Source organism: Echinococcus granulosus (assembly GCF_000524195.1).
Source record: "Echinococcus granulosus chromosome Unknown EG_S00024, whole genome shotgun sequence".
NCBI lineage: Eukaryota > Metazoa > Platyhelminthes > Cestoda > Cyclophyllidea > Taeniidae > Echinococcus > Echinococcus granulosus.
In genome coordinates, this window is record NW_020170404.1 from 341,841 (window position 1) to 365,427 (window position 23,587).

A 23,587-nucleotide genomic window follows, 5' to 3' on the forward strand; every position below is an offset into this window, starting at 1 on the left:
CGCGGATACTTAATGCCCCATGACTGTACCTCCGATGAAGGTATGGCATCCGATCCATGCCAGTAATCCCTCAAACCTTCTGGACGTCGGCAATGCACATTCTGCCCGAATATTAGGTCTTCTTTCCACTTCAAGGAAGACTTAGGGCTCTTAAGTCAATTTAACACCTTAAAATATCCTTCGATTATGGGGCGAAGAATAGAGCAGAACTTTAACAAGAGTAAAAGATGGTGTTGAAATAAATTAGACGGAACTGCTAAGCAGAACCGAGCTTGACCTCTCCACATGGAAAGACTGTGCTTGTCGTCTGTACAAGGGGCTGCATTTGCGTTATATCCTCATGCTGAAGTGAGTATATTGCCTGTTATCTGTGAACCTAATCTATTCTCGACAAATTTCGTCCGTGCAAAAATGGATACTGAGAGATTGCAAAACAGCTCGGTGCGCAGGCAGAGTTTACTTTAGATTTTATAACTAGTCGCTCTTAAGTCAAGGCGCTCTAAATGCTTTCCCGGGCGGTGGATTTTACTTGAGAAAATAGGCAGAGGACGCAAACCAGGGAAAGGCAAACGCAGTGTGCTCTCAAGGCTCATTGACTTGCCTCACTGTCACCGAATATGTTTGTCCAGTTCCGTACAATGCCAAGTAGCCAATAGCAGGAAGATTCCTGAAATATTTTATTTGTTGAAGCAGACATCATTGCAAACAATCACCCCTTCCCTATGAGACGCAAGCTTGTAAATTGTACTTCGACATCACTGCGCTTTCCATACCTCCGCTTCCACCTCACTTTTATGTTCATTTGTCTGCCCATTTTGCATGCGGTTGTCTAATGGAAATGTCGTGAAAAGGTGATAATCACTACTTGCGACGCCTTATCAGAACAGGAGTGGCACCATCTTCGGGTTGCTTGACTAGGCCTGACTGGTTCAGAGGAAGCAGTTTCCTGTACACCTTAGAGTTGTATCAAATAGTATTCAGCAAATATATCACAGTCGTAATATTTGTTTGACCCAAGTACACATACACGCAAAGGTGAAACATAGTTTTCTGACTAATGAAGTACATCCCCAGAAGTACTTCACATCGCACCTTATCCCTTCGAAGACTAAAAAACAACAAATTTGATGAAAAGCTAACGTCCACAATGGAGGGAGAAGTACCGATGGACAAGCACCTATCCAAGACTTATAGTGCCTATTGAAAATCATGATTTGCAAGTGAGTTAAAACGAGCCATTCTCTCCTGCTCCTCTGATGGAAGATGATCCAATCTGAAGAATAAAGGGAAGTGTTTAATAAGGCCATATTGCCTATTTACCATTAATCATGGAAAAGGTAAGATACCGGCTAGGACTGTGAGAACGATTGAATTTGACTGCATCATTTGGCGTTAAAACGTCAACCAGTAGCACTCTACTGATTTCTTTGAAAAAAACAAATTCATTAACTATCACAAAATCTCTTCTGTTGAATTGAATAGGAACGCAAGGCACATTCCAGAGGCGCGACGTAAACTGACAGCCTTCTTGCGACGAAGGTCTTCCAAAATGTGAGGGAATTCGGTGAAATTTCGTTAGACTTCTCTTAAAATCGCTTTTATGTCAATACAAAAGGCCAGTATCCAAGGATGTCAAACAATTCTCGAGTGGCGTTAGTTGGCCGAATGGAACGCAATTTTGACGGGAAGGTTACCGTTCCTTCTTTTATTCGGCTATAGGAGTTGGAATTTGTCTCATGACCAGAATTCGAAGCCATTGAAAAACGCTGATGCTCCTTACTTTCGTATCCTTTGATGAAATAGCAAATCTCAGCCCAACGTCTCACCATCCTGATTGCCATACCTCCCAATGGACGGCGGTAAAAGTAATGCATACAGACAGGGGAGGCAATTCAAAGAATTAACGTCACGGAAATGTGAATGGCGTACAAGCTCCCTTTCAAAGGAGGATAGTTTTAACACCTGTAAAAGTCAATTGTTTAAAGCTTCCTGACTCATCAAAGGATGAGAGTTCAGGGAAGTGACCCTGGCTGGGGAGCGAAGGGAAGTATTCAGGAGAGGAGGAGTGTTCAAGGGGTATTAAACGGCTGCTCCTAGACTAGGAAGCCATTTCGCAACTCCCCATGAATATACACCACTTTAATAATGTTAAGCATTGTTCTCCAAACACGAACCTCCAAATCGCCGAGGAAAGCAAATTTTTACTGCAATCACTTTTTGTTCATGCTACAACTCAAAAGTCCACCGACAAAAGCAAGGCTGCTATTTACAGGAACACGAGACCCATCGAAGAATAAAAGGAGCATCAGCGTATATTACAGAGTAAGGAGGAAATTCCAGGCAGTTGCCTAGTCGGAATCACTGCCAGCACCGCTGTTTCGGTGATGGAAAGCGAACAACTTTGCAGCGGAGGCGGAGAGGCTGGATAGGCCTCCACTGCCGCCACCGACGTTCTCTGCAAGTGGACGCGCAAATCTCATAATAGAAGGAAGCAACAAGGATTGGGATGATGGGGGTGGTCTAGCCGTCTGCGTCTCCTGTCCACCACAGCAACATGTCACAGCGGCACGTAGGCCTGTCCAATTGGCTAGTCCAACAGCGCCGCACACCGCAGTGGCGCGGTGCAACAGTCCATCTAAATCGGGCGGTAAGGGGAAGGTAGGCTCCCGAGCATCACTGGCAGCGCGTGCAGCCCATGGATCGAGGAGCCAAAGACCTGAGACCTTGGGTGAGGGCGGTGACACCGACTGCGACAGTCGACCCGCCATCACAAAGTAGGCACCTGGATGCAGGAAACTCGTACGGTCCTCTGCTGTGCCACTGCTTTCCTCCTCTATCTCCACATCAATGTCATTTTCTGACCCTTCCTCCAATTCTCCCTCTTCTTCGTTCCCTACGGAGCGCCGGTGACGTGGAATAGCGAGACCACTGGTGCACACAACACCTCGGAAGCCGATGTGATTGCGGGAGAGAGCAAAGCGGAGTGGCTCGGTGGAACTTGATAAAAAGGAGGTAGTAGGAGAGAGTGAGGATGAGGATGAAGAGGGAGAGGCAGTGAGAGCTGGACTAGACGCAGTGGGCTCCCAGGAGTTCCACGCATTTTGTGTTTGCGAGTAGCACATTCGCATTGCCTGGCTGTCGCGCTGGCAGGCGTTGAAGGGGAAAGTGAATGCGGCACGGCCTGAAATAAAACCAAATGTTGAGAAGGGAAAATACGAGACGCACTAGAACTCTTTTGGAGAAACAAGCTAAATGCGTAAGTTAGGGATGCGCCATCGCTCAAATTTTAATCCAAGACGACACCGCAGGGATTATCCGCTGGGCGCTAAGGGCTTTAAACATGACACACATACCACAAGAAGGAGCAGAATATAATCCAGAAGTAAAGTAAAAAAATGATGCACCACTGTTTAAGTTAATGGTGTTTATAAGAAAAAGCGAAGATACTTATAGTAAGACTTTTGAGAGTGCTATCTATGTGACAATAAAGAGCTTCAATCGTATTAGAGATTCAATGAAAAGCATAAAAGAATTGAGTACTAGAACCCCACGATGTAAACACGGTTGCAAATAATAAACGAGTTAAGTAAAGCATACGGATCTAAAAACTTTCGTCGTCAGAACATAAAAGGCAGACGATTAGTGATTTTGAATTCACGACTCTTCAGAAGAAAGTAAACTCCGTTTAGCTAACAAGGTTAGTGATTTTTAAAGGGCAAAGTGTTATCAAGGACTTAGGGGCAAGGCACACAGGAGAAATGCATGACAATAAGGAGGGGCAAGAGAGGCTAAAGGGTTGACCCCTACACACAAACATTATCGCAAATCAGAATTGCATAATGTTGAACCTTTTAGGGAATCAATAGAGAGACTAGTCAGACAGGGGAGAGAATAGTTGGACCGTCCTCTTGAGTTAGAGGAGTCGCAAAACGAATAAAAGGTGGGCGATAAAATGGAGTTCACACCAAAAGAACATGTCCTAACAGTCATGTACTCTATTCAAAAGGCAGTTGAGAGAATGGGACTAGCTTGAAATATCAACAAACTGGTCATGGACTAACTTTTTTTAAATTATCAGGGTACATTTGCTATTCGTCAATAAGGAAAAATGAAAATGAACTGCGTGAATACAGGTACCGATGGAGATACTAATTTTAGGCGTCAGTTAGAGCTGACCACGGAATTGACTAGGAATGCAGCCTCTACACAAAGGACTAAGCAAACACAAAGAAGTAGTGGTCTTAGTTGAAAAACATCGACAGTAAATCGCCACAAAGTTTGAAATGTGGGTGATAGCATTCGCCCAGGAATCGCTGCAAATGAACAATAGAATGGATATCTATCAGAAAACGGTATTTTTAGAATTTCAGTATCTACCTCAATTTCAACGTTATAAACCATACTGTCAGTGAATACTTGGGAAGGGAAGTCAGAAGGTGTAATTTTAGTCACGATCGTCGCAATTACTAGCAGATCAAAATGAAATAGGGTGAAACTTGTGAAATCAATGCGTAAAAAGCAATGAGAGGGGAAAGAATATAATTTGATGGTTTTCAGAAAAGGCTTCAATATCAAAAGAACATATTTCGTGTTGTCAGAAAAATCCTCTTAAGTGATGCAGAATGGATCCAGACGCACAAATAATCATATTCAAGACAATCAATCCAGGGTCTATGTCCTCATGAGAACTTACCGAATTAGTAAACCGACTCTTGTCGCCTATTTGAACTAAAAAAGCTCATTCACGAAAGTTAAATCTCTTAAATACCATCAATAAGTTCTCTAAGTCAGAACCAAAGTCTGCACCTTTTCCGAAGCGAGCATAAAACCCACGAAATTTTTCTATTACTCCTTTACTTACTGGTTGCCCTTAAGTAAATAAAATCAAAACAGGGCAATCATGAGTTCACAAGCAGGTGGCAACCTTGGACAAAAGATATAAGGCAGTCATCGTAAAAGTAAAGCATAATTCAACTAGATAAAAAAAGTAGGCGAAAGAAAGTTAGAAGCAGCGATAACAATGGATTTTTCGTCCACTATCAACGAGGAACTCAATATCACTATCTAAGCAGCAAACTCAGAAACAATGAACTTACAAGACAACACTCGTGAAACAGCTCTCAGCTACAAATCTAAATGAAAGGTGTCTTTTCACAAAGATCTTAACTCTTAGAAATAAGCACCTTCTTCTACTCAAAGTACATTACTTATCGACAAGTTTAGTGCACCAAAACAATGACATATTTGCTTCTAAAATGGTTCTAGGTGAGAGAGGATATTCTAGGGACTTGTTTAGTTATGGACTTTCATTCAGAGGGCAAAAATTAAATCAAATTTCAAACATTTTAGAAGCAAGTGACATCTCACTTGCAAAATACAAGTCAATCGTGTTTGAGGAATACAAGCTGGAAATAGAAGGCAGATGTATTAGAAACATCTCAGCTGCCCAACGACAACAACGAAAGTTCATCGTCTAAACTGTAAACATTTAGCTGAAATCGTAAATACGTAGGATGACAGTGGCAGAAAAGACACTGAGGAACCAATGGAAACAATTAAGCACGCTACTAATAGAAAAGAAGCATATCTCCGAAGGCAGCACAGAAATCCTCTCAGTTACTGCCCATGCCACAAACAGCCCAAAGATGGAGAGATAAAACAGATAAAATGGGATTAAAGTAAGAAAAAGACACTACGTAACTAGGTAAGCCTACCTGTTCCTCCATCTCCATCATCACCAGCAGCAAATGTATGAACACTGACCAGATTGTATGCACGCAGAATGAAGTCAGGTGAAGGGAGGGTTTGAACCTGTACCGAGTAGTCGCCAGAGCCGGGTGCTGCAGCGGGTCGAATACGGATGAATTGACTGCCCTCTGCAGAGTCTAACGTACCATAGAGCCAGCGTTCCCCCACTCCTTGCGCAGTTGCATGGGACATAGGTTTGAGTACCTTGTGTCCCGCCGCAGAGCTCTGTTCCACCGCCTTGGGGTGGTACTTGATCCACCGCCATGAGGGCGCATCAAAGCGGTAGACACAGAGCACTGTCTGAGTGCACAGCGTGAAGGAGCAGTAGACCATCAGACCGTCCGCGGTATAGACCACGCCTACAGCATGGGGTAGAGAAAAGGTGGAGAAAGAGGTACTGGCCCAAGCAAAGGAGGCGTGTTTCAGATCCAAATCGGGCATCCACTCGGCTTGCAGCGTGGCCAGATCCCATACCATGCCCTTTAGAGTGGCCGTGTTGATTTGATGAATAAAGAGGAAGACTAGATTTTGGCAGCTAGCAGCCTCTGCGGTGCAGAGGTGGATCGGGTTGCTCTCGCTGGGCTCAAAAAGAAGAGTACGCTCTACGGAGAGGGGAGTGGGACTGCTCAACACTTGACCAGTGAGAAGGTTGAGGAAGTAAAGGATAAAGGAGGAGGGCGAGTTTTGACGTGCCACGAGGACCAGTGTGGGCACATCGGCACGAGGACGAAAGGCGGCAGTGTGAAAAGGTGAAGGACGCATGAGACTGGCAGAGAGAGCGGCCTGAAAATGGGAGCGCAAATTCTGCGAGAGGAGCATTCGAGTAGAGGAGAGACAGTGGCTGAGAGTGGCATCTAAAGCCACGTGTTGTAGGTGCTCGTTAAGAAGGTTGACTAGGTGTTGTAGACCCGAGGGACTAAGCAGACCCAGGCGGAGTGAATGGACGAGAGAGAGCAGTATTTCAGTGATGGTATCGTTCCCACTTCTACATTGTTTTGGTGGTGTAAGTGAGTGTTCAATCCATTCGCAGGCGCTGTTGAGAATCTCGTCTTCATTGTAGAGAAAAATCTTGTCAGAGGACAGTGTCTGAAGCACTGATGTGATCAAAAAGGGCTGCGAAGTATCAAAATGGACAAATTTTGAGTCCAGAAGAACGGTAGGGCAACGGTAGATAAGTCGGAGGAGAGGTTTCTTCAAGCATTTCAAGCGATTATCCGAGAGGATCAAAATCATCTCAGTAAAGGTGTTGCAATCATGAAAGCGCAAAAAACAAGGTGATTGAGGATGTGTAAGTGACTGAATGAGGTACTTGAATAGCGTCTGCAGTTTGGACTTAAAACGAGGCATTTGCAGATAGTCTGCAATGAAAGCAGCCTCCACGAGACGCCTCACTTGCTCTTCCATTTGACAGTCAGACGAAATTGACTGCCCACCCTCACTCTGAAGAGGTTCGACTTTACTGGTAAAGAGGTCATTATCCGAAAGGAAATGTTGCAGGTGCTGCAACTGACGTGGTGAAAACTCAGAGAGGAAAAATTCACCAGAGCGTGACTCCGACATGCCGCTTTGAAGAGCAGCCTTAAAGAAATGACTTGATTCGACTAGAACACTGCGGGGTATCTAAAAGCGTAATAAATAACACCAGGTTGTAATTACTTGCATTATTTGAGAACGCACTTTTAGGCACTAAAGCGCTACCTTAATTAAATCAAGCTCGAAAAAAGCCTATAAATGAGGAAGCAACTGAAATTTTACGACGGGTTTCATTTAATCACCGTTGCTAGACCTAAGCATCGGTGAACAATTTAGATACAATGCCAAATGGAATACGAAAAAAGAGGATTCTAAGCGTTGGTTTTAATCTCATACATTCTTATAAATTAGCAATGAGCGCCAAACCTGGGCAGCAATGATCCGAAAAAGTGATCAATTTAACAAATAAGCTGTCTAAATGTTGCAATTCAGCTAAATTTTGGTCGTGACAATTGCTGATATACATGTAGAATGGTAAGAATTAATAAGAATGTAAGAAGTGCGACGTACACTGATACTGAAGTCGTCCGTGAAAATATTGACAAGTCTATTAATGTCATCATTTCGGCCAAAGGATGATTTCATAATCAGCATTACAAGGCAAGCAAATTCACTAGGATATCCCCATTAATAAGTGCTCCCCGCGCGTGCACATTCGGGTTTAGTTAAATAAAGGCTGAATGTCAGCCCGATGTACACTATCACAATTTACGGACCATAAAAATAAAACGTTTTGGTTGAATCATATTCAAGGCGCCATAACAGTCCCGTAGACTTAAAAGTATCTATTTTGGTTTCGGCATAATTGCTTTCTTATCGGATGGTATTTGATTTTACTTCGTTGACTAAACCATATGCGAACAACACACAAAATTCCACTAGTTCTTACATGTTATGCTTGGTTTATACGTGTAAACTTTTTTAGATAGCCAGTAAAAGTGAAAACAGCCAGCCTTATCTAATTTTTTTAATATTTTTTCAAAATGTATGTCTTTTTTAAGTTATACAGTCTTGTTTTGGAGCATGCACCCAATGATTTGGCTTAGCGTAGCTCTAGGGCAAGCACGGAATGCTGAATGAATGACTACCAAAGATTTGGACATTTTCAACTAAAGCTTACCCAATACATAGTTCGCATCGAGGTTTCGAAATAACGTGGTCGCCAACGTGGTGAATAGTTAATGCAGCGATGTGGGTGGACATGACATGTTGGCACACTGCTCGTATTAGTTGTTATAGGTATACATGTACCGATTCCAGCGACATTGCTTCCATTCCCTGGTCCCAGAGATAAGTAGCTTTAATACACTACCTCATAGAATTAAATCTACTAGGGAGTACTTCAACAATCCAATGCCAAATATTTCCTAGACTGAAGCACCAAACCACTACCTAGGTCTCACCTTCAAGTATTTCAATAATAACAGCATTATTTCTAAGTAAAACTTATTTTCTACCGTTTCGTATTTACGAGGAGCACGGGCGACAATGCAAATTACTTAACTGCCATGCATAGTAACATCTAAAACTTCAATTCAATTTAAAAAGTGTGAAGCCGTGCATCCAAATATCGTAGTAAAATCTTCACTCAGGCGGAATTTCATGCTGTAGGTCGCTCTTAGACTTTCAACGCCTTTTCCAGCTGCGCCTAACGCAGCGGTTAGATAATTGAACGCGGGTTTAAAGCGGAATAGGTGACATTTGTGAAAAAATTTCATTTTAATTGGTAAACAAATGCATTAGGGACAGGTCGAGTAGACGGAGGCATTCCAATAGTGCGTCTCACCCGTTTTTAATGCTGGCTAAACTTCACGTATTGAATTGAAGCAAATTGGAGGCAAATCTGGTCACTTGGATACAGCGTCAACTTCTGATAATTCAATGGTAACAAATAACTCGTTTGGTCGGACGGACTTTCAGTAGAGACACGTCGTGGATACACAAGATCCACTAAACACCTTTTTAACTGACCACGCTTACAACTCGGGTGGAAAGCCGCACCACTTTTTTTCGTGCTGGAGCGGTGTAGGTGGTGGTGATTAATCAAATCGCGAGTGCGAAATTGACCCCTTCCGTCACCTCGCATCCATTTTACCCATTAAGGCTTATAAACTAACCAAGACCTCCACCTCCTACAGTGATAGTAAAGTGGCAAAAGCCTCTCGCATTGATTACCCTGTCTATCTCCCTCGGCCATCCCACAGATGAACTTGCCAGCTTGCTCCCATTCTGGGAAATAGAAAAGCAACAGGAACTCAAATGAACAGATATCATTTACTAATCTTCACGATTGTCAGAACTGTATGTGTTCCATTTGTGGGCGGTTGGGTGACAACGGCATCAAATGCAAAGGAAGCAGGTTTTAAAACTAATGCACATCAGTCAGTTAAATGGGTATTTAAGTATGTACATATAAAAGCACACATGATAGGGCGCAGGAATCGCAGAGCTGGGCAGATTGTTTCGTTTTGTGTTGCCTCAAGGTAGAAGTAGTGAGTGATGAAAGACGAGATGTGTCAGTAGAGACCCGAGTCCTGTTGGAGGAGAAAAAGGGTGCTACTGGTTGCAACATCGTCACCACGTCCAGTGACACCGCCTCCACCACTACCACCAGTACCAAAGCGGAAGGTGGCCGTGGGTGTCGTCCAAGGATCGAAGGCGGCGTTGGAGACAGCAGTGGGCAGTTGAAAACAACCCGAGACGGCGGAAAAGGTGGAGGATGAAGAGACAGGAGAAGCAGAAGCAGAGGACTTCCACGTCAAGGAGGAGGACGATGACGAGGTGGAGGCGAATGTCGAGACCGCCGATGTCGATTGCTCGTATTCGCTCTCGCTGGCGGCCTGTGGATGATGATGGTGGCGAGTCTTCGGCTTGGTGCCCATGGACGTGTGGCGTGGCTAGGAGTGTGAATGTCAAAAACCTCCCAATTAAGGTCAAATTCAAATTATCTCCCTCACTTCTTAAAGAAGATGTGCTTTATAAACTCTACATAAACTCGATGGGTCCTGATTTAAGTTAAATGGATTATTTCAAGAACCGTTCGAGTCAAATTGAGACTCAGAATTGACACCACAAAATGGAGCTATTATGACGGCATTACGTTAAATTCTTTCTACAAACTACAAACAACTTAAACTATATTTAGGAGAAATTTTTGCCGATTTCCGCAAAAATGAGCATTTCAAGCATCATCTTAGTGTTGGAATTAAAGCGTCCCAGCCTTTGGAGCAAATACTAGAAGCGCATCGCTTTCAAAGCTAACAATAGAGCTTTGTGGCATAAATAAACTGCTAAATCATCGGCACACGGCATGGTCGCTTGAGAGAGAGGCTCAAATACCTGAAGGTTGCGTTTCTCTAATTAGAAAGGTCAGATACGCTAATGAAGGCAAAGGTACGCATGTGTGAGAAACAACATCCACTAGCTGTAAAACCCCAATGGGTGAGGGAAAAGTGCCAGCCTAGAGCTATGATATGTGAAAGAGCATGAAAATCTACGAAAAAGATAACAACGTCCAGATAAAATGAACCCCTCACTCTTGAAGGCACACCAGATTCTACCATCAACTGAGAGGTCTTTGATACATTGGTCTGGTTGTAAAGACCCAGCAACATCCCGAGGTTTTTTTAAGGAAACATCGATGGAAGCTGACTCAGTTGATGGAATTGTGAATAAAAATAAAGCGTGCCTAGAGAAATGCCTTATTTGGCCAACGAATGGTTTCTCGGTTCTGAAGCCTCCCCTACCCCATTGACATGGTGACCTAACGCTTCGTAGGGAAAGGTTTATAAGAAGTAACAGAGCCATAAACAGTTTATGATAATCTTAGCATAACCATCTTAACAACTTCCAGTCAGAATCACTTGGAGTTTATAAGTGAAATCCCGGACAAATTTACGTAAGCAACAATCCAGGCCCGTGTTTATGAGAAGCAGTTCAAGTCAAACAGTGACTTTTGATTATGTCAAACGAAAAAAAGCTTAAAAACCCAGAAACTGTGTTTGTTTTTCGGCATAGTTCCATTCTTTTTCCTATACACATATGCAAGCATATAACAAATACTTGGTGAACAGGCCGGCATGGGAAGATTTATCAGCACGACTGAGACTTCGTTGTCTTGGCACCCAGTGTGTGTTGGGTTTTCGAAAATGTAAGCATTCGTGAAGGATTGTCTTGTGTTTGCTGGTGCCACAGAAAGGTACATCTTTTAAGTAGATTTGTCAGAACACAAGTTATGTGCTGATCGGGCGTTCCATGTGCTAAATTCAATGTTCACAGAGGTTGTGAGCCGAGAATGAGATTGTCATTGACAGACGGGCATGCAGACGTCTTCAGAAGGTTTACCCCATTGGAAGGTATTATTGCTGGACGTTCCACCATTGCATCGAACTACACCTAAAGTCTTCTGAGGATGTGATGCAATATGTGCGGGTTTGATGGCCTCATTCACCACACAGTGTTCCACGCATCCACGAGCACTGTTATCCGTCATCTTGATCAACACTGTCTGGGCTGACCTATGACATTTGCATCGCCTGTAAGGGAAACGCGCCTGCCACTTAACTGTCACGGTGGCCTTATGTTGTGGATGACCTGAACGACTTCGATAGAAAAACCAAACAGGTCTGAAAACAGCATGGCATACAACTGCCCGTCGAAGTGTTAATCCTCTCTTATATCACTACAAGTGTGTAAAGGGGAAAATGAGACGACCAACTTTCACGAAAAGTGTTTACCAATGCTCAAAGACAAGCAAAATATTAAAGCAATATCAAAATTACTTGTCACTGTCCTACAACATTCTAGTTAATTAGACTGCAGTCGGATGTAGACAGTAAAATTTTCTATCATTAGTTTAGAAATTTGTCGAGGAAATATAAGTAATGAAACCGACTGCTTTCACGACATCGCGTGGCTAAAAGTTAGGCGAGGAGTAAAAAAGTAATGTCTTACATTGTCAAATGATGGGTGAATGCACTAAGGTGGCAGCAAGCCAATAACACCTCCCGCCAATAAGCGGAGCTTACCTAAGCAAGGGGAAGAACTAAAGGAAGAATGGGGAATTGGATGAGCCACTCAGTTTCCACCGCAAAAAAATTAAAGCCAAGCCGCTTTACTGCTTAGCCTTTAGTTGGCGACCTATCTGAGCTTAGCTAAAATTCTTGCGAATCTGTTGATACATCGTTTGAATTTTCGGTCAGTAGGTTATAAGAAGAATGGGAAAAAAGTGTCAGCTCAAAACTTCAAGGTCCCATAGCTATTCGTAGACTTCGACAGTAAATTTACAACCAATAACTATCAAATTTCCATTTCAAATTAATTTAGAGAAATGGAGCATTTTTTTGTCCAGATGAATGAAGAACACTCTGGGCACCGACAACTTCGAATAGAGCTGGAATGCGGGCCACTTGGTCGGGATCAGTCAATGATGCCAAAAATACCGAAGGAAGAGTGATCGCTGACAAAAACGGCAACAGGGAAATTACTAAGCTACTTTTAAGTAAAAGCATCTATTAAGATGGTAAAGGTGGATGAAGGTGGAAAATGACTTCAGTCGCTAGCGCAGACCCGCAAAGAGGAAAGGATAGATGAACCAATTGCTGTTCGCGAAGCAGTAGCTAACGTAGTAATGTAATAGGGAAAGCAAAGTCAAATACTACTTTTTGGTTACGTTTTGGGTTTTTGTTACAATTGTGACTGGTCAACGACCACGTTTTCAGTGTCAATGTAAGCCGTTCGTGCGAGAAGAGAATAACCTACTGACCGCCAACTTTACAATCAAGTAGAGAAATTTTTATTGAGTACGCCGGAAATTAACCAAAGAAAGTTAAGAAATCCAGTTTTATACAGAGGAATTAGTAGTCCCTTGTAGAACTCGGCACCAAACAGTCAGACGACCACAATCAAGCCGCAATAACATCGCATTTTAGACTAGAAAAAATAAGACTTTCTGGAGGAGAGGTGAACAATCTAGACACTGGTAACTCCTAAAATCCGGAAGGCCTGACTGCTGAATAATAATTCAAGTCTTTATAAGCAAAAAAACGAAAAAATCGACTACTCTAAATCGAAAGGAGTAATCCCGGATAAACAAAAGCAGCATTAACAAAACTAAATGGTATTTTTGGATGAAAGTATGATATTTGATGATAAAGACAGTTTCTAAATAACTATCTTAAACAATTTTCGAAGAATGAAATAAGGTTGGGAAACAAATCCATACGTCACATATAGGTGACGTCTAGGTTCTCACACCTAAACTCACGCGCCACGTGTATGTGACACACTTAATCAAGGAAAATGGATTATATTGAAAAGAAGATGGTGGAAATAATTAGTATCACAGTTGAACAATGAAGAGTTGTGAGTGGTGGTGCTGACGGTGTTGGTAGATATTCAGCTGACATCTTGGTACAAGAGCTAACCCAGTAGTGACAACAGCGATAAGAAACGAATTCTAATCAGGTGTTAGTCGGGTTCTGTCTCAAAAAAGGCAAAAATGTCGCATGCAATTGTCGGGTTATCAGCAAAACTACATAGTATAACTCCATTTTATTCCACTGGAAGTAGAAGGAATTGATCAACATTCGTGAAATTCGGCATTCAGCAAACAAACACAATAAAGCCACAAAGTAGCATTTCCTAGCGACCTCTTACTTTCCGCAACTTAATTAATCGCCAAGAAAAAGTAACGGTCCAGACGCCACCAATTTCTGGTGAGGCCAGAACATATAAAGTTAACTAGGCGAACCCGTGTAGAGGAGAGCGATGGACTGGCGGAGTGTGGTCGCTGTCGCGAGCGAAGTCGCTGACTGGGGCACCCAGTTTGATGATCCTGTTGGGGCGAGGCATCGGAGGAGGCGTCGGCAAGGGATGAACAGGGTAGGTCGAAAAGAATTCCTCCACCACCAAAAGCAATGCCAGCGGAGGCCGCGGCGGCGAGATGCTCAGCGCGTGCCTCCGCACTCACCGGCAGCACGCGAAGGTGGCGGGCCAGGCCCGGGGTCATGCGTCGTCGTTCGCCGACGTTTGTCGCGGGTAGCGCTACCGCCTCACCAAGGCTAAGCAGATCAAAGTAGTAGCGTGCGTAGACCGCCGGTGGCACGCCTGTGTTAAATTGTAGCAGGCTCAGTGTATGCCGCTCCAGGTCGTTCCTATGGTGATGGGAAAGTAAAAGTGAAAATGAGCGCCCGTATGTTTGCAAAGTTTGAGAAAACATGATGGTAGCGCGAAGACACTCATTACTGCAAGAAATAATTAGGCTCTTCTGAGGATTCCGACGGTTGCAACATAAGCGTTGAAAGGATTGAATGATTACATCGGCTAACTGTGTTTCTTCATCTAACCAATACCCTAAGTTATTAAAATAGCTTCGTGATAAGGAATCTCTTAGATTGGGGGAGAGGAGAGGGTACTAAGGAAGCATACTGATAGCATGCAGGCGGCCGCTAACCTAGGGACCCACTAACCATCGCTACTTGTGATGGTAAACAATACCGCCACTTGTATTTGATGACCACTGTGTTTATGCGATAGACACCCGCCTGGGCGTCGAACAATCACAGCATCCGATCATGCGGTAAGTTCCAAAGTCATGTCGATTTTTGTAGAGGGTGGTGGTATTTACCGAACGAAGGAGGATTCCGAACCCGCACACCACCAGTATTTACGCCTACACAAACTTGGAACCAACTGTCCGGATTTTCAGGTGTTTCCTGCATTGAAGAGGCACAGTAAAGTACACTTCTGACCATTTAATGGAAATAGCCTGAATGAGGCCCCCGAGACAATACTTTACTGCTTTATTTCTGTTTTGTGTGTCGGTGGTAGAAGGCATCACTCTTCTCACGAGAGCAACCTCGCAATCTAACAAACAATCCAAGCAACTATTTGGCTTGTCATCTTGGGCGTTGCATGGCAATAACCGGATAGATGCAATCCCTCATCCAGTATGGATTCCCGGGAGAAAAATAAAATTTTTATGAGCGGGCACTCAAGATGTGGGGGCGTTCAAAATAAAAGAATGAGATACTGCAGTCAGACTGATCTGACCTTTGATTAGTAAGAATTGGCAGTTGATTCGACCACTAATCACGAATGAAAGAGAAAAGTGTGCAGAAATTACCTTCTTCTAACATTTACATGCACCACAGGTAAAACCGTGCCGCTGCATCTAACCTCATTCTCTCAAATAACAACTTAGCATTCACGGAGGCACAACCTTTCAAGCCGAGGTGGATACTTGGAAATGTCACCTACTTCGCCACGGTTTACTAGGTCCTGACTGGAGGTAAAGAGAAATATGCATACGTAGGATTACATCCTAATGCACTGCGATAAAACGGCCGAATCTGCATTACTTGATCTTTGACATTAACTTTAATTATTTGCGCCACAAATCCCAACCGGGGAGGCCGAATTCTGCCTTTCGGTTATGTCCATTTCTGAGATAAGCGCAATGAGGTAGGGCAAATTTAGCAAGCTTTCTTCCCGCTAATGATGCTGTAATATGGAAAACCCCGCACAGTAGGTCAGGTTGCAGCTACCTATAGCTACTCAAAACCGAAATTCAGCAGCATATTATCAGAGCACAAAAGCCTCCATTTTCATAAAATTCAAAGTCAAAATTGTTCTTTTTCCCTGTGTGCCAGCAGCCAGTTTAGATTCGCCCACGAAAATGCACCACTCTAAAAGAAATTCATTTTAGGCAAATTGAGATTAACAGTAACTACTGCTTTCACACTCTTTGAAAGAGGAGCAAGCACGGAGACGCAACTTCTGGGGATCTGAAATGGGTTGGAGAGTAGATCGAGCTAACGCAAGGGTGCAATACATTAATCATTAGTTAGATTCCACGTTCCGATTTTAAGGACGCTCAAGACTTGACTTCTACGCTTCCACTGGACGGCAAGGCCTCCAGACTATGCCAGCGGCCCCCAAGCCTCACTGTACGTCGGCAATACACATTCTGCCCTAGTAGTATGTACGTCTTCGCCTTTATGGCAGTCTCAGGACGCGGCACAGGGAATAATGAAGGCAGTAAGCATGAGCAGGAAGACGCAGGCCAAACTGACGATTTATTGCCACACACCACCAAAGCACCAACAGAGCAGGATAAAGTGTCATGTTCCCCATAAAAGTGGAATTTGGAGACAAAAGAGAACACCTCCTTTTGCAAAAAGCCACTTCTGTGAAATAAAACAAACGTTTATAAAGTGGTGCACCCTCAAGACATTTACAATTGTCATAATTTTTCCGTAAAATACAAACCCATTAGAGGTTACTGATATTATAAGCAAACCAAATCCGCCATTTGTTTGATAATTAATAATAATTTTATTTCAAGGCAGAGAATCTTTCGCGTGCTTTAAATAAATCTTGTTCCTTTTGGCATGTGTATGCAGGCCAAAATGTGGGTGCATAAAGTAGCAGTGAAAAAGGTAAGAAACGAGGAGCCACAGCAAACTTTATATTTATGGATGGACATTAAATAGTCACAATCGTTGGAGCAGTATATGGTTTATTTGTTTATTCTTTTTAAAGTCCCTTGGAATTTCAAGCCAGAAAACTGGACTCCATGGTGCAAGAGTCTCCGACAAACAGATTGTATTGAAGTGGGGCCAGTGTTCACAGGAGAGCTGAATGTCTGAATATTTACCTGTGCATTGAACTACTACGGGATTGTAGGGGTGGAAGCTGTAGAAATCCCAGTATCACATGCAACAATTAATAAACTAGACGATGAGCAGTCCAGTTTGGTGGAGCCTTGCAAGCCAGCGTGGGGTCAGATGAGATGGTAGTAGCAGTGGGTGAAAATGCAGGACAGCGCTGTGTAGAATGTTTATTTTAGTGGTATTTGAAGTCGGGTGAGAAATTCCGAGACAAGATGCGGGGCACGTGGTTGGCAAGCGCCATCGAAACGGGCGCCCGACTGCAGTGGACCTGTGTCTGGGCGTGTGTACGTGTGCGCGCATGGACGTTAGCTACGCCAAAGGGGCCGAGATTTGTTAAACCTATTGACACGCTACCGACATATCCGCATTAGTTGTGAATAGCACCATTGTATGCACGGGTTCTTCAGTCTCTGCGACTCAGTTATGCTGCCGATGTCATGACATCCTCTCCAAGCCTGACACGCGTATAGCCCTCCAACCCTTTCGCATACTGCTAGTAAATTTGTTTTCGGAGTGGTAGGTGTTAATATTTCTCTGAGGACAACCCAGGCGCTAAAACCAGTCATGGATCCATGCGTTTTCTCGTGGCATAAATCAATCGTAGTCCGCTACCATCGATAACTCGAAGCCGTATCCCATAGCTCATTGAATTACTTGTAGCGATACATTTGCCGCTAGAATCTCAGAAGGAAATCATTCGCCACAGCATTCAAATAAAATTTTCTTCAGAACAAGAAGGCCCTACATCTGTTTCAGTGTTTTAAACCTAACCAATCTGTTTGTGATACGATTTGGGGCAACCAGTTATCGGAGAACGAACATATGGCACATATATGTGACACTGGTAGCGATTATACTAAGAGTAAAAACAGATTCTCCCAATGAATAGGTTTTCTCCACCTAAATGTTATTCGAGTATGCAGGTATTTAGAAACATCGAAGAATGCCAAGTTTGGTTGGAGAAGATTTGGACAAAAAAAAGGACACAGAAAGTGAGGGGTTTGAGATATTCGTTCTGGTAGGAAACCTTAGTGCTATAAACGAAACCCACTGCTTGGAACTCCATCTTCAAAGATAAGTAAATTATGACCAATAATATTCACAGCTGACATTGCAACAAGTCGAAAGGACCCCCTAATGTAAGGAGGAGACTGTCAGCATTATCGAAGTAAAATTAGGCCGTAGAAGCATTGGCGCCAGTACTTAAGAGCAAAATGTATTCTACTGAAACGCAGTCAAGTTTAGAAAATATTTCCGACTTCTCACTTCCCCGAAAAATGACAAAAAGCAGATGTGGAGACATCTGTGCCACCAAGCAACTTTAGCGCGGGCGGTTCGAGTTTTCTGCCGCGCGCAGAAACGGGTGCGCTGACTGGTTAGGCGACTATCCAACAGTCGAGTCTGCACCAATCGGCTGCACCACGAAGTTGACAAGGAGAGCAAAAGTCGGCCCTCCCCTTCTTCCCCCTGCCTATTGCTTGATGGAGGCATCAGTCCTTTAATAGGCCCACCATTAGGACGATTGGACTGTTGTCATTAGCTTCCCAAATGATCTTGACTCTTCGAATGAGAACCAGAGCATTCCTCGTCACCAAACTTGAAATTCTGGTGGTAGAAAACTTTGTCGGTAACCAGAGGATGACTTTAAAAAGGTGTGTAGAAGAATTCAAGTACAAATTTATGCACCGCATTGTGATGACACGCTATGTATGTATTTCAAGATCAAAGAAACGAATAAAATGGCTCTCCACCATCTACAACGGTTTAGAACCCAAACAGAAAAGTGGACAAATATGATAACCGTGGTGTCTGACTAAATAGCAGTTTTAAAAGGGAAGATAAACAACCCGGACTTCATTTGTGCAATGCCAAAACATCTGAAAATATGTCCAGAAAAATACTCGAATTAATGAGGCTGAGTGGTGCAGGGCGCAACGATTTATGAGAAATGCAATGGATGCGTGATCACCAAAGCTAGAGAAACACAGAGTGTCTATTGTTTACAAATGACCAGTCATCTGGTCGCTTTAGACTGCGCGGGTTGGACTTTTGGCACCGAATAATCGACAGTATCCACACAAAATGGGGATGAAAGTAAATCATTTCCAACTTACAAATTTTGGGTGATTTGAACACAGAAGGGGATTTAACAAGCCGTAAATGATGCTATGACTTATTAGAAAACATGACCCATAAATTCAGTGAGCAATAACAGCGATAAGCTTTGAGTAATTTTGCGTATCAGTATGTGAAGGGGCATATCCGAACGATCGGTAGGAAAGAGATCTATTGCAAGTTTCCAGCAGAAACCTAAGGGGTCATAAACATCAAGTCTCGGCCTATTCACCTAGCATTTGCACCAAGATACCAACTTAGAAACATTTGCTGGTTCGCTAAAGAGCCCAGTATCTTAAGCATTTCCGATATGTCCGAGCATAACATCCAACCTACAATAAACTCGCAGGTGAATCGCACTAATTAAAAATATGTAGAATACAATTGGAAATAGCAGTTATTAGCTTATAACGCAACCGTAAGTATGCACCACGCGGCGCTGACAGACAGTGGAGTAGTGGAAACACAGTAACTTATTTAACACCATTGATTAGACGCGTACACCTTAAGAACAACTGATATACTGAAAGCAAACGGAAACAGTTTGCATGTATTACTTCCGAGGAATCAAGGCAACCCCTTATCAAAAATATTTCATGGGTTAAAAGCACAATTATCCGCTTACAAATCATTGACATGGACATCTTTGAGGAGTTGGCAGTAGTCAGCATTCCAAACAGCCTGATCGTCGAGAACTTTGGAAGCGATTAGGATGCAAGCCAAGAGCTGACGACGCCAAGACCAAGCCACGACGCACATTTCAAGGCTGCTTATCAGGCGCTCCAGATAAACCTAGAAATGAAGTAATCCATTACGCACAGTTGGGCAAGAATTATGCTCTTTCTTTGCTTACAAGAGCCACGATTGCGCTCTCAGCCGTAAGGAGAGAGGAGGAGAATAAGCGATTAAGAAAATACAATATTTGGTGTTGAAAACGGAGGACAATGTATGGAGGTTCACCCAGAGAGAAGTGTGAATCCACCTGACAGTACGAAGACAGTGGCTGAAAGGAAAAAGATATGAAAATAGAAAAATAAGAAGAGCAGACCCTGTAGTAAAGTGATGCGTTATCCGTTACAAGTAGCCTCGACTCACTCAGAAAGGGAACCTTAGTTAACATTAAAATACTTCACTTGTTATGGCAAATTGTAAATTAACCAACAGATGCTATATCCATGGGGCTTACAAATAATGGGTGCACTCTTTCGTCGTAAATTTCGTAGACTTCCTTGTAAAGTTCATGTCCGGTAGAGCATTCATTTTCCAGATCATAAGTGGAAGTTAGGCTGGGCGATTGATCAGAATAACATTCAATGAGAGGGTCGCAATCACCTGAATAAAGGTTTTCGAAATCTTTTTGGCCTCGCGTTCTCTCAGACTTGATTAATGAGCATACTGCGACAGAGATGCAATGTAAAATCAGCTTAGAATCTGGTTTCGACAAGCAGCATTCACCTATGTACACAGAACCACAAGAGCTCCATCGCTGCAGCCCTTTTTTGAGATGCTTTACCTTATCTCTGTCTTCCAAGCGAAGCATCTGCACAAATAACGGCTGAGAATTCAAGGTGCCCATACCTTTTTCAATGGAGAGCTTTGTGTGATTGAACGCAAAGTGGAGTGCAGAAAGAGCGTCGTATTGGAAGGATTTAAAGAGGGATTAAAGTCGACATCTAAGAAATACCTAAATACTTCCTAAAAATACCTTCAGGCTCTCGCTCGCTTATGTGCTGCACAGATGTATCCAATGCGGAAGGCCTTGTCTTTGGACAATAGGACAAGAAACGTTGGTAACTGTCATCACATAAAACAACTTGGGGCTGAGCTAATGTAGGTGCAGGGGAGTAAAATGCTCCATGATTCGTGAATTGAAAATGCGACTGGCATGCCGTGTCTGGAAAAAGATCAAACTCTGAATTAGTGAAGCTTGTCCAAGACAAGCGGCAACAGATCAGTCGATTCCCCATATCTGAAAAAAATATGCGAGTCCTCAGTAATATGTCCCTTAAGCGTAAAACAACGAGATTGCGCTACATTGAAGTCCACAGATGCAGAACAGACCGCATCAAACAACGTAACGCAACCCACCAATTAGTTGCAAGATTCATGCATGTCCGAAACTTTGACCTTAAACATTGAACGTTAAAAACAATTTAAGGTTGCCAAACTACATAGCAATTTATGGCAAAAGACTGCTTAAAATGGTGCTGTTAATACAACAGTCTGTTTTTCGACTATATTATAACAACTAGCTAAGTTGACTTTTTCTTAGATGCAATATAGATAGTATTCCACAAGTTTGGACACCACTGGCAAACATATAAATAGGAGGCATTAACCAATATAAACCAAAACCGACTCAAACACAGCACGGCTCCGTGATTTTGTTATTCCCTACCTTTGGAAAAATTCAACAATGTAATATAATCCTAATAAGCTTCCTGCATCCATGTTAATCCACTAAAAACCCTTTCCACAAAAACCCATACATAAAGCCCTTCGACCGATAACCCACCGACTTTATAACGGTCTTCGAGTCCTGATCTTCTAGGTTGTAAGTTGGGTTCCCCAAACGTGACCAGACATTCGTTCACCCAGCTACCGCCACCTCTCGTCAGTTAGAAATGTTCAATTGTAAGGCAGCTCTCCTCAAAGGTTAAGCTTGTGTTATGAGTCCAATGAAATACACCCTTGTGCAGGAGTGACACCCCGGGTCACCAACACGTGATACCCAGGCCACTAACCCATCACCGAGAATAGGTGGACGGTGATGTGATTTCATGTATTCTTGACAAGGTGAAACAATGATCACCATCATACAGCGGTCAGAATTAACACCACCTTACCTTAGGATCAGGCAGGTACACATCCAAAAGAGGCTTTGACGGACAGGTTGTCTTCAGCGGGAAAAAGACGGCACACTTCATTTCGTAGGCTCACATTTCCTGTTCGTGCGGGACGTAATCACATCCCCAAAACAGTTTAGCGGAGTGCACGAATCTAGGGGACTTATCACAGAAGCAGAGGATGGAACTTAATGACAAGCCGTACGTAAAAGAAGACGACCAACCAATTCAAAACTAAAACGTAACGGCAAAAGGGCTGCCACTTGCAAACATCGCAAGCGTGACCGAAGAGCCGGCCAAGACAATTCTTAAATCGATTACATAGAGGTGTTTTTGCTTCAAATAAAAAAAGGTGGAATCACAGGTGCAAAAGAGGGGTTGAGGTAAAATCAAAATTGAGTACAAAGTTGGAGCTCTTCATCAAATGATAGGTGCGTTGTCATAGTACCAGCCAGCGAGAATGGTGTTCGGCCGAAGATTGCGACGCTGAGTCTCCGTACCCCAAGCATAGAGCCAGTAGAGGCAGGCGCATACGAAGAAGACAGCTCCGAAGCCCACGTTGAGAAGGGTCGCCCACAATAGCAGGGTGAAAGCCATCTGCACACGCCAGCTGCATGAGAGCAGGCGCCACCACCACGGCAGCTAAGGACGCAGAAAAAACGACTGTAGAACAAATACATCTGCTTCGGTTACGTATTTGATTACGCGGGCACGTGAGGCCTCTCACTGGTGGTGCAGAGCCCCTCTCATGACATCTACGCTAGTAGTCACAATAAAGCCACCCTCACACCTGGAACTCTACACCTCATCACATCTTCCAATGGTGTATCACTGCTAATAATCCTCAAACGGTCATTTGAATGGTTCCGTGGCCTACCTTCCCACTGGTAACTATGTTCCACTAGTCTGTCTGCCCCTTTGTATGATAGCAAAAAGCTAATTCTATGCTCGTGCGTTTTTGTGTGCCCCGGAGTAAATAGTAAGCAAAACGATTGTGACCACATACCACAAAGTCCCTCTCCTTGTTTTCTGGCGGTAAATGCTTTTCGCTGGCCTGTTTTGTGGGTTCCGCTTTAGGGGGCTTGGGTTGGGGTACCTGGTCACCTCGAGATGCTCGAAGCTGTTCTAATTCTTCGCGCAGCTTATAATAGGTATTCTAATGCCGAAAAATAACGATAGGTCAAGTTAAAAAATGGAAAAAGACTGTCTTAAATGTACTCCAAGTAGACCTATAGGGAAACATTCCAGATAAGAGGTCTTGATGTAAAACATGAAAATATCTCAATCTACTTTTGCTACGACAGCACAACAAATTGATTTACAGACGAAACATTCGAAACAACCACACGCCATGGTGGCATACACAATGAAATATATAGGCGCCACAAAAACTATGACTACACAACCGTGTTTACTAATGACACATATATTTCACCCTACAAATGTGACTGAGTATCGAGACCGTGAAAGAACTAGTATTAGAGGAACCAAACACCCATCCTCCCATAAAACCCACCTTCTTTTAAAAGACCATATACTTAATGTAAGAAGCAGGAAAACAAAGAAGCTACATCATCCCACCCTTTGCATTTCATCTCAGGTCAAAACACCCGCGGTTTAATAATATTTACTCAAACCAAACCCACTGCTTTCATTATTAACGCTAAAAGA

General features: G+C 43.2%; 2 protein-coding genes across 2 annotated transcripts; both read right to left on the minus strand. All coding sequences in view use genetic code 11, as the record gives it.

Annotated features, from left to right (window-relative positions):
• Window positions 1–2,348: 2,348 nt before the first annotated feature.
• Window positions 2,349–7,866, minus strand: EGR_04070 (hypothetical protein; the record flags this gene model as incomplete). The annotated part of the gene is made up of 3 exons (XM_024493319.1): window positions 2,349–3,181; window positions 5,715–7,368; window positions 7,792–7,866. The coding sequence occupies 3 exons, from the start codon at window positions 7,864–7,866 to the stop codon at window positions 2,349–2,351; spliced, it is 2,562 nt and encodes an 853-aa protein (XP_024352233.1).
• A 1,931-nt stretch (window positions 7,867–9,797) lies between these two features.
• Window positions 9,798–23,506, minus strand: EGR_04071 (Cyclin-Y; the record flags this gene model as incomplete). Its single annotated transcript, XM_024493320.1, has 10 exons — window positions 9,798–10,178; window positions 14,033–14,435; window positions 19,696–19,862; window positions 19,924–20,073; window positions 20,257–20,610; window positions 20,649–20,743; window positions 20,776–20,864; window positions 22,365–22,558; window positions 22,923–23,072; window positions 23,498–23,506. 10 exons carry the CDS (start codon window positions 23,504–23,506, stop codon window positions 9,798–9,800), a joined length of 1,992 nt encoding a protein of 663 aa, XP_024352234.1.
• Between the last annotated feature and the right edge of the window lie 81 nt (window positions 23,507–23,587).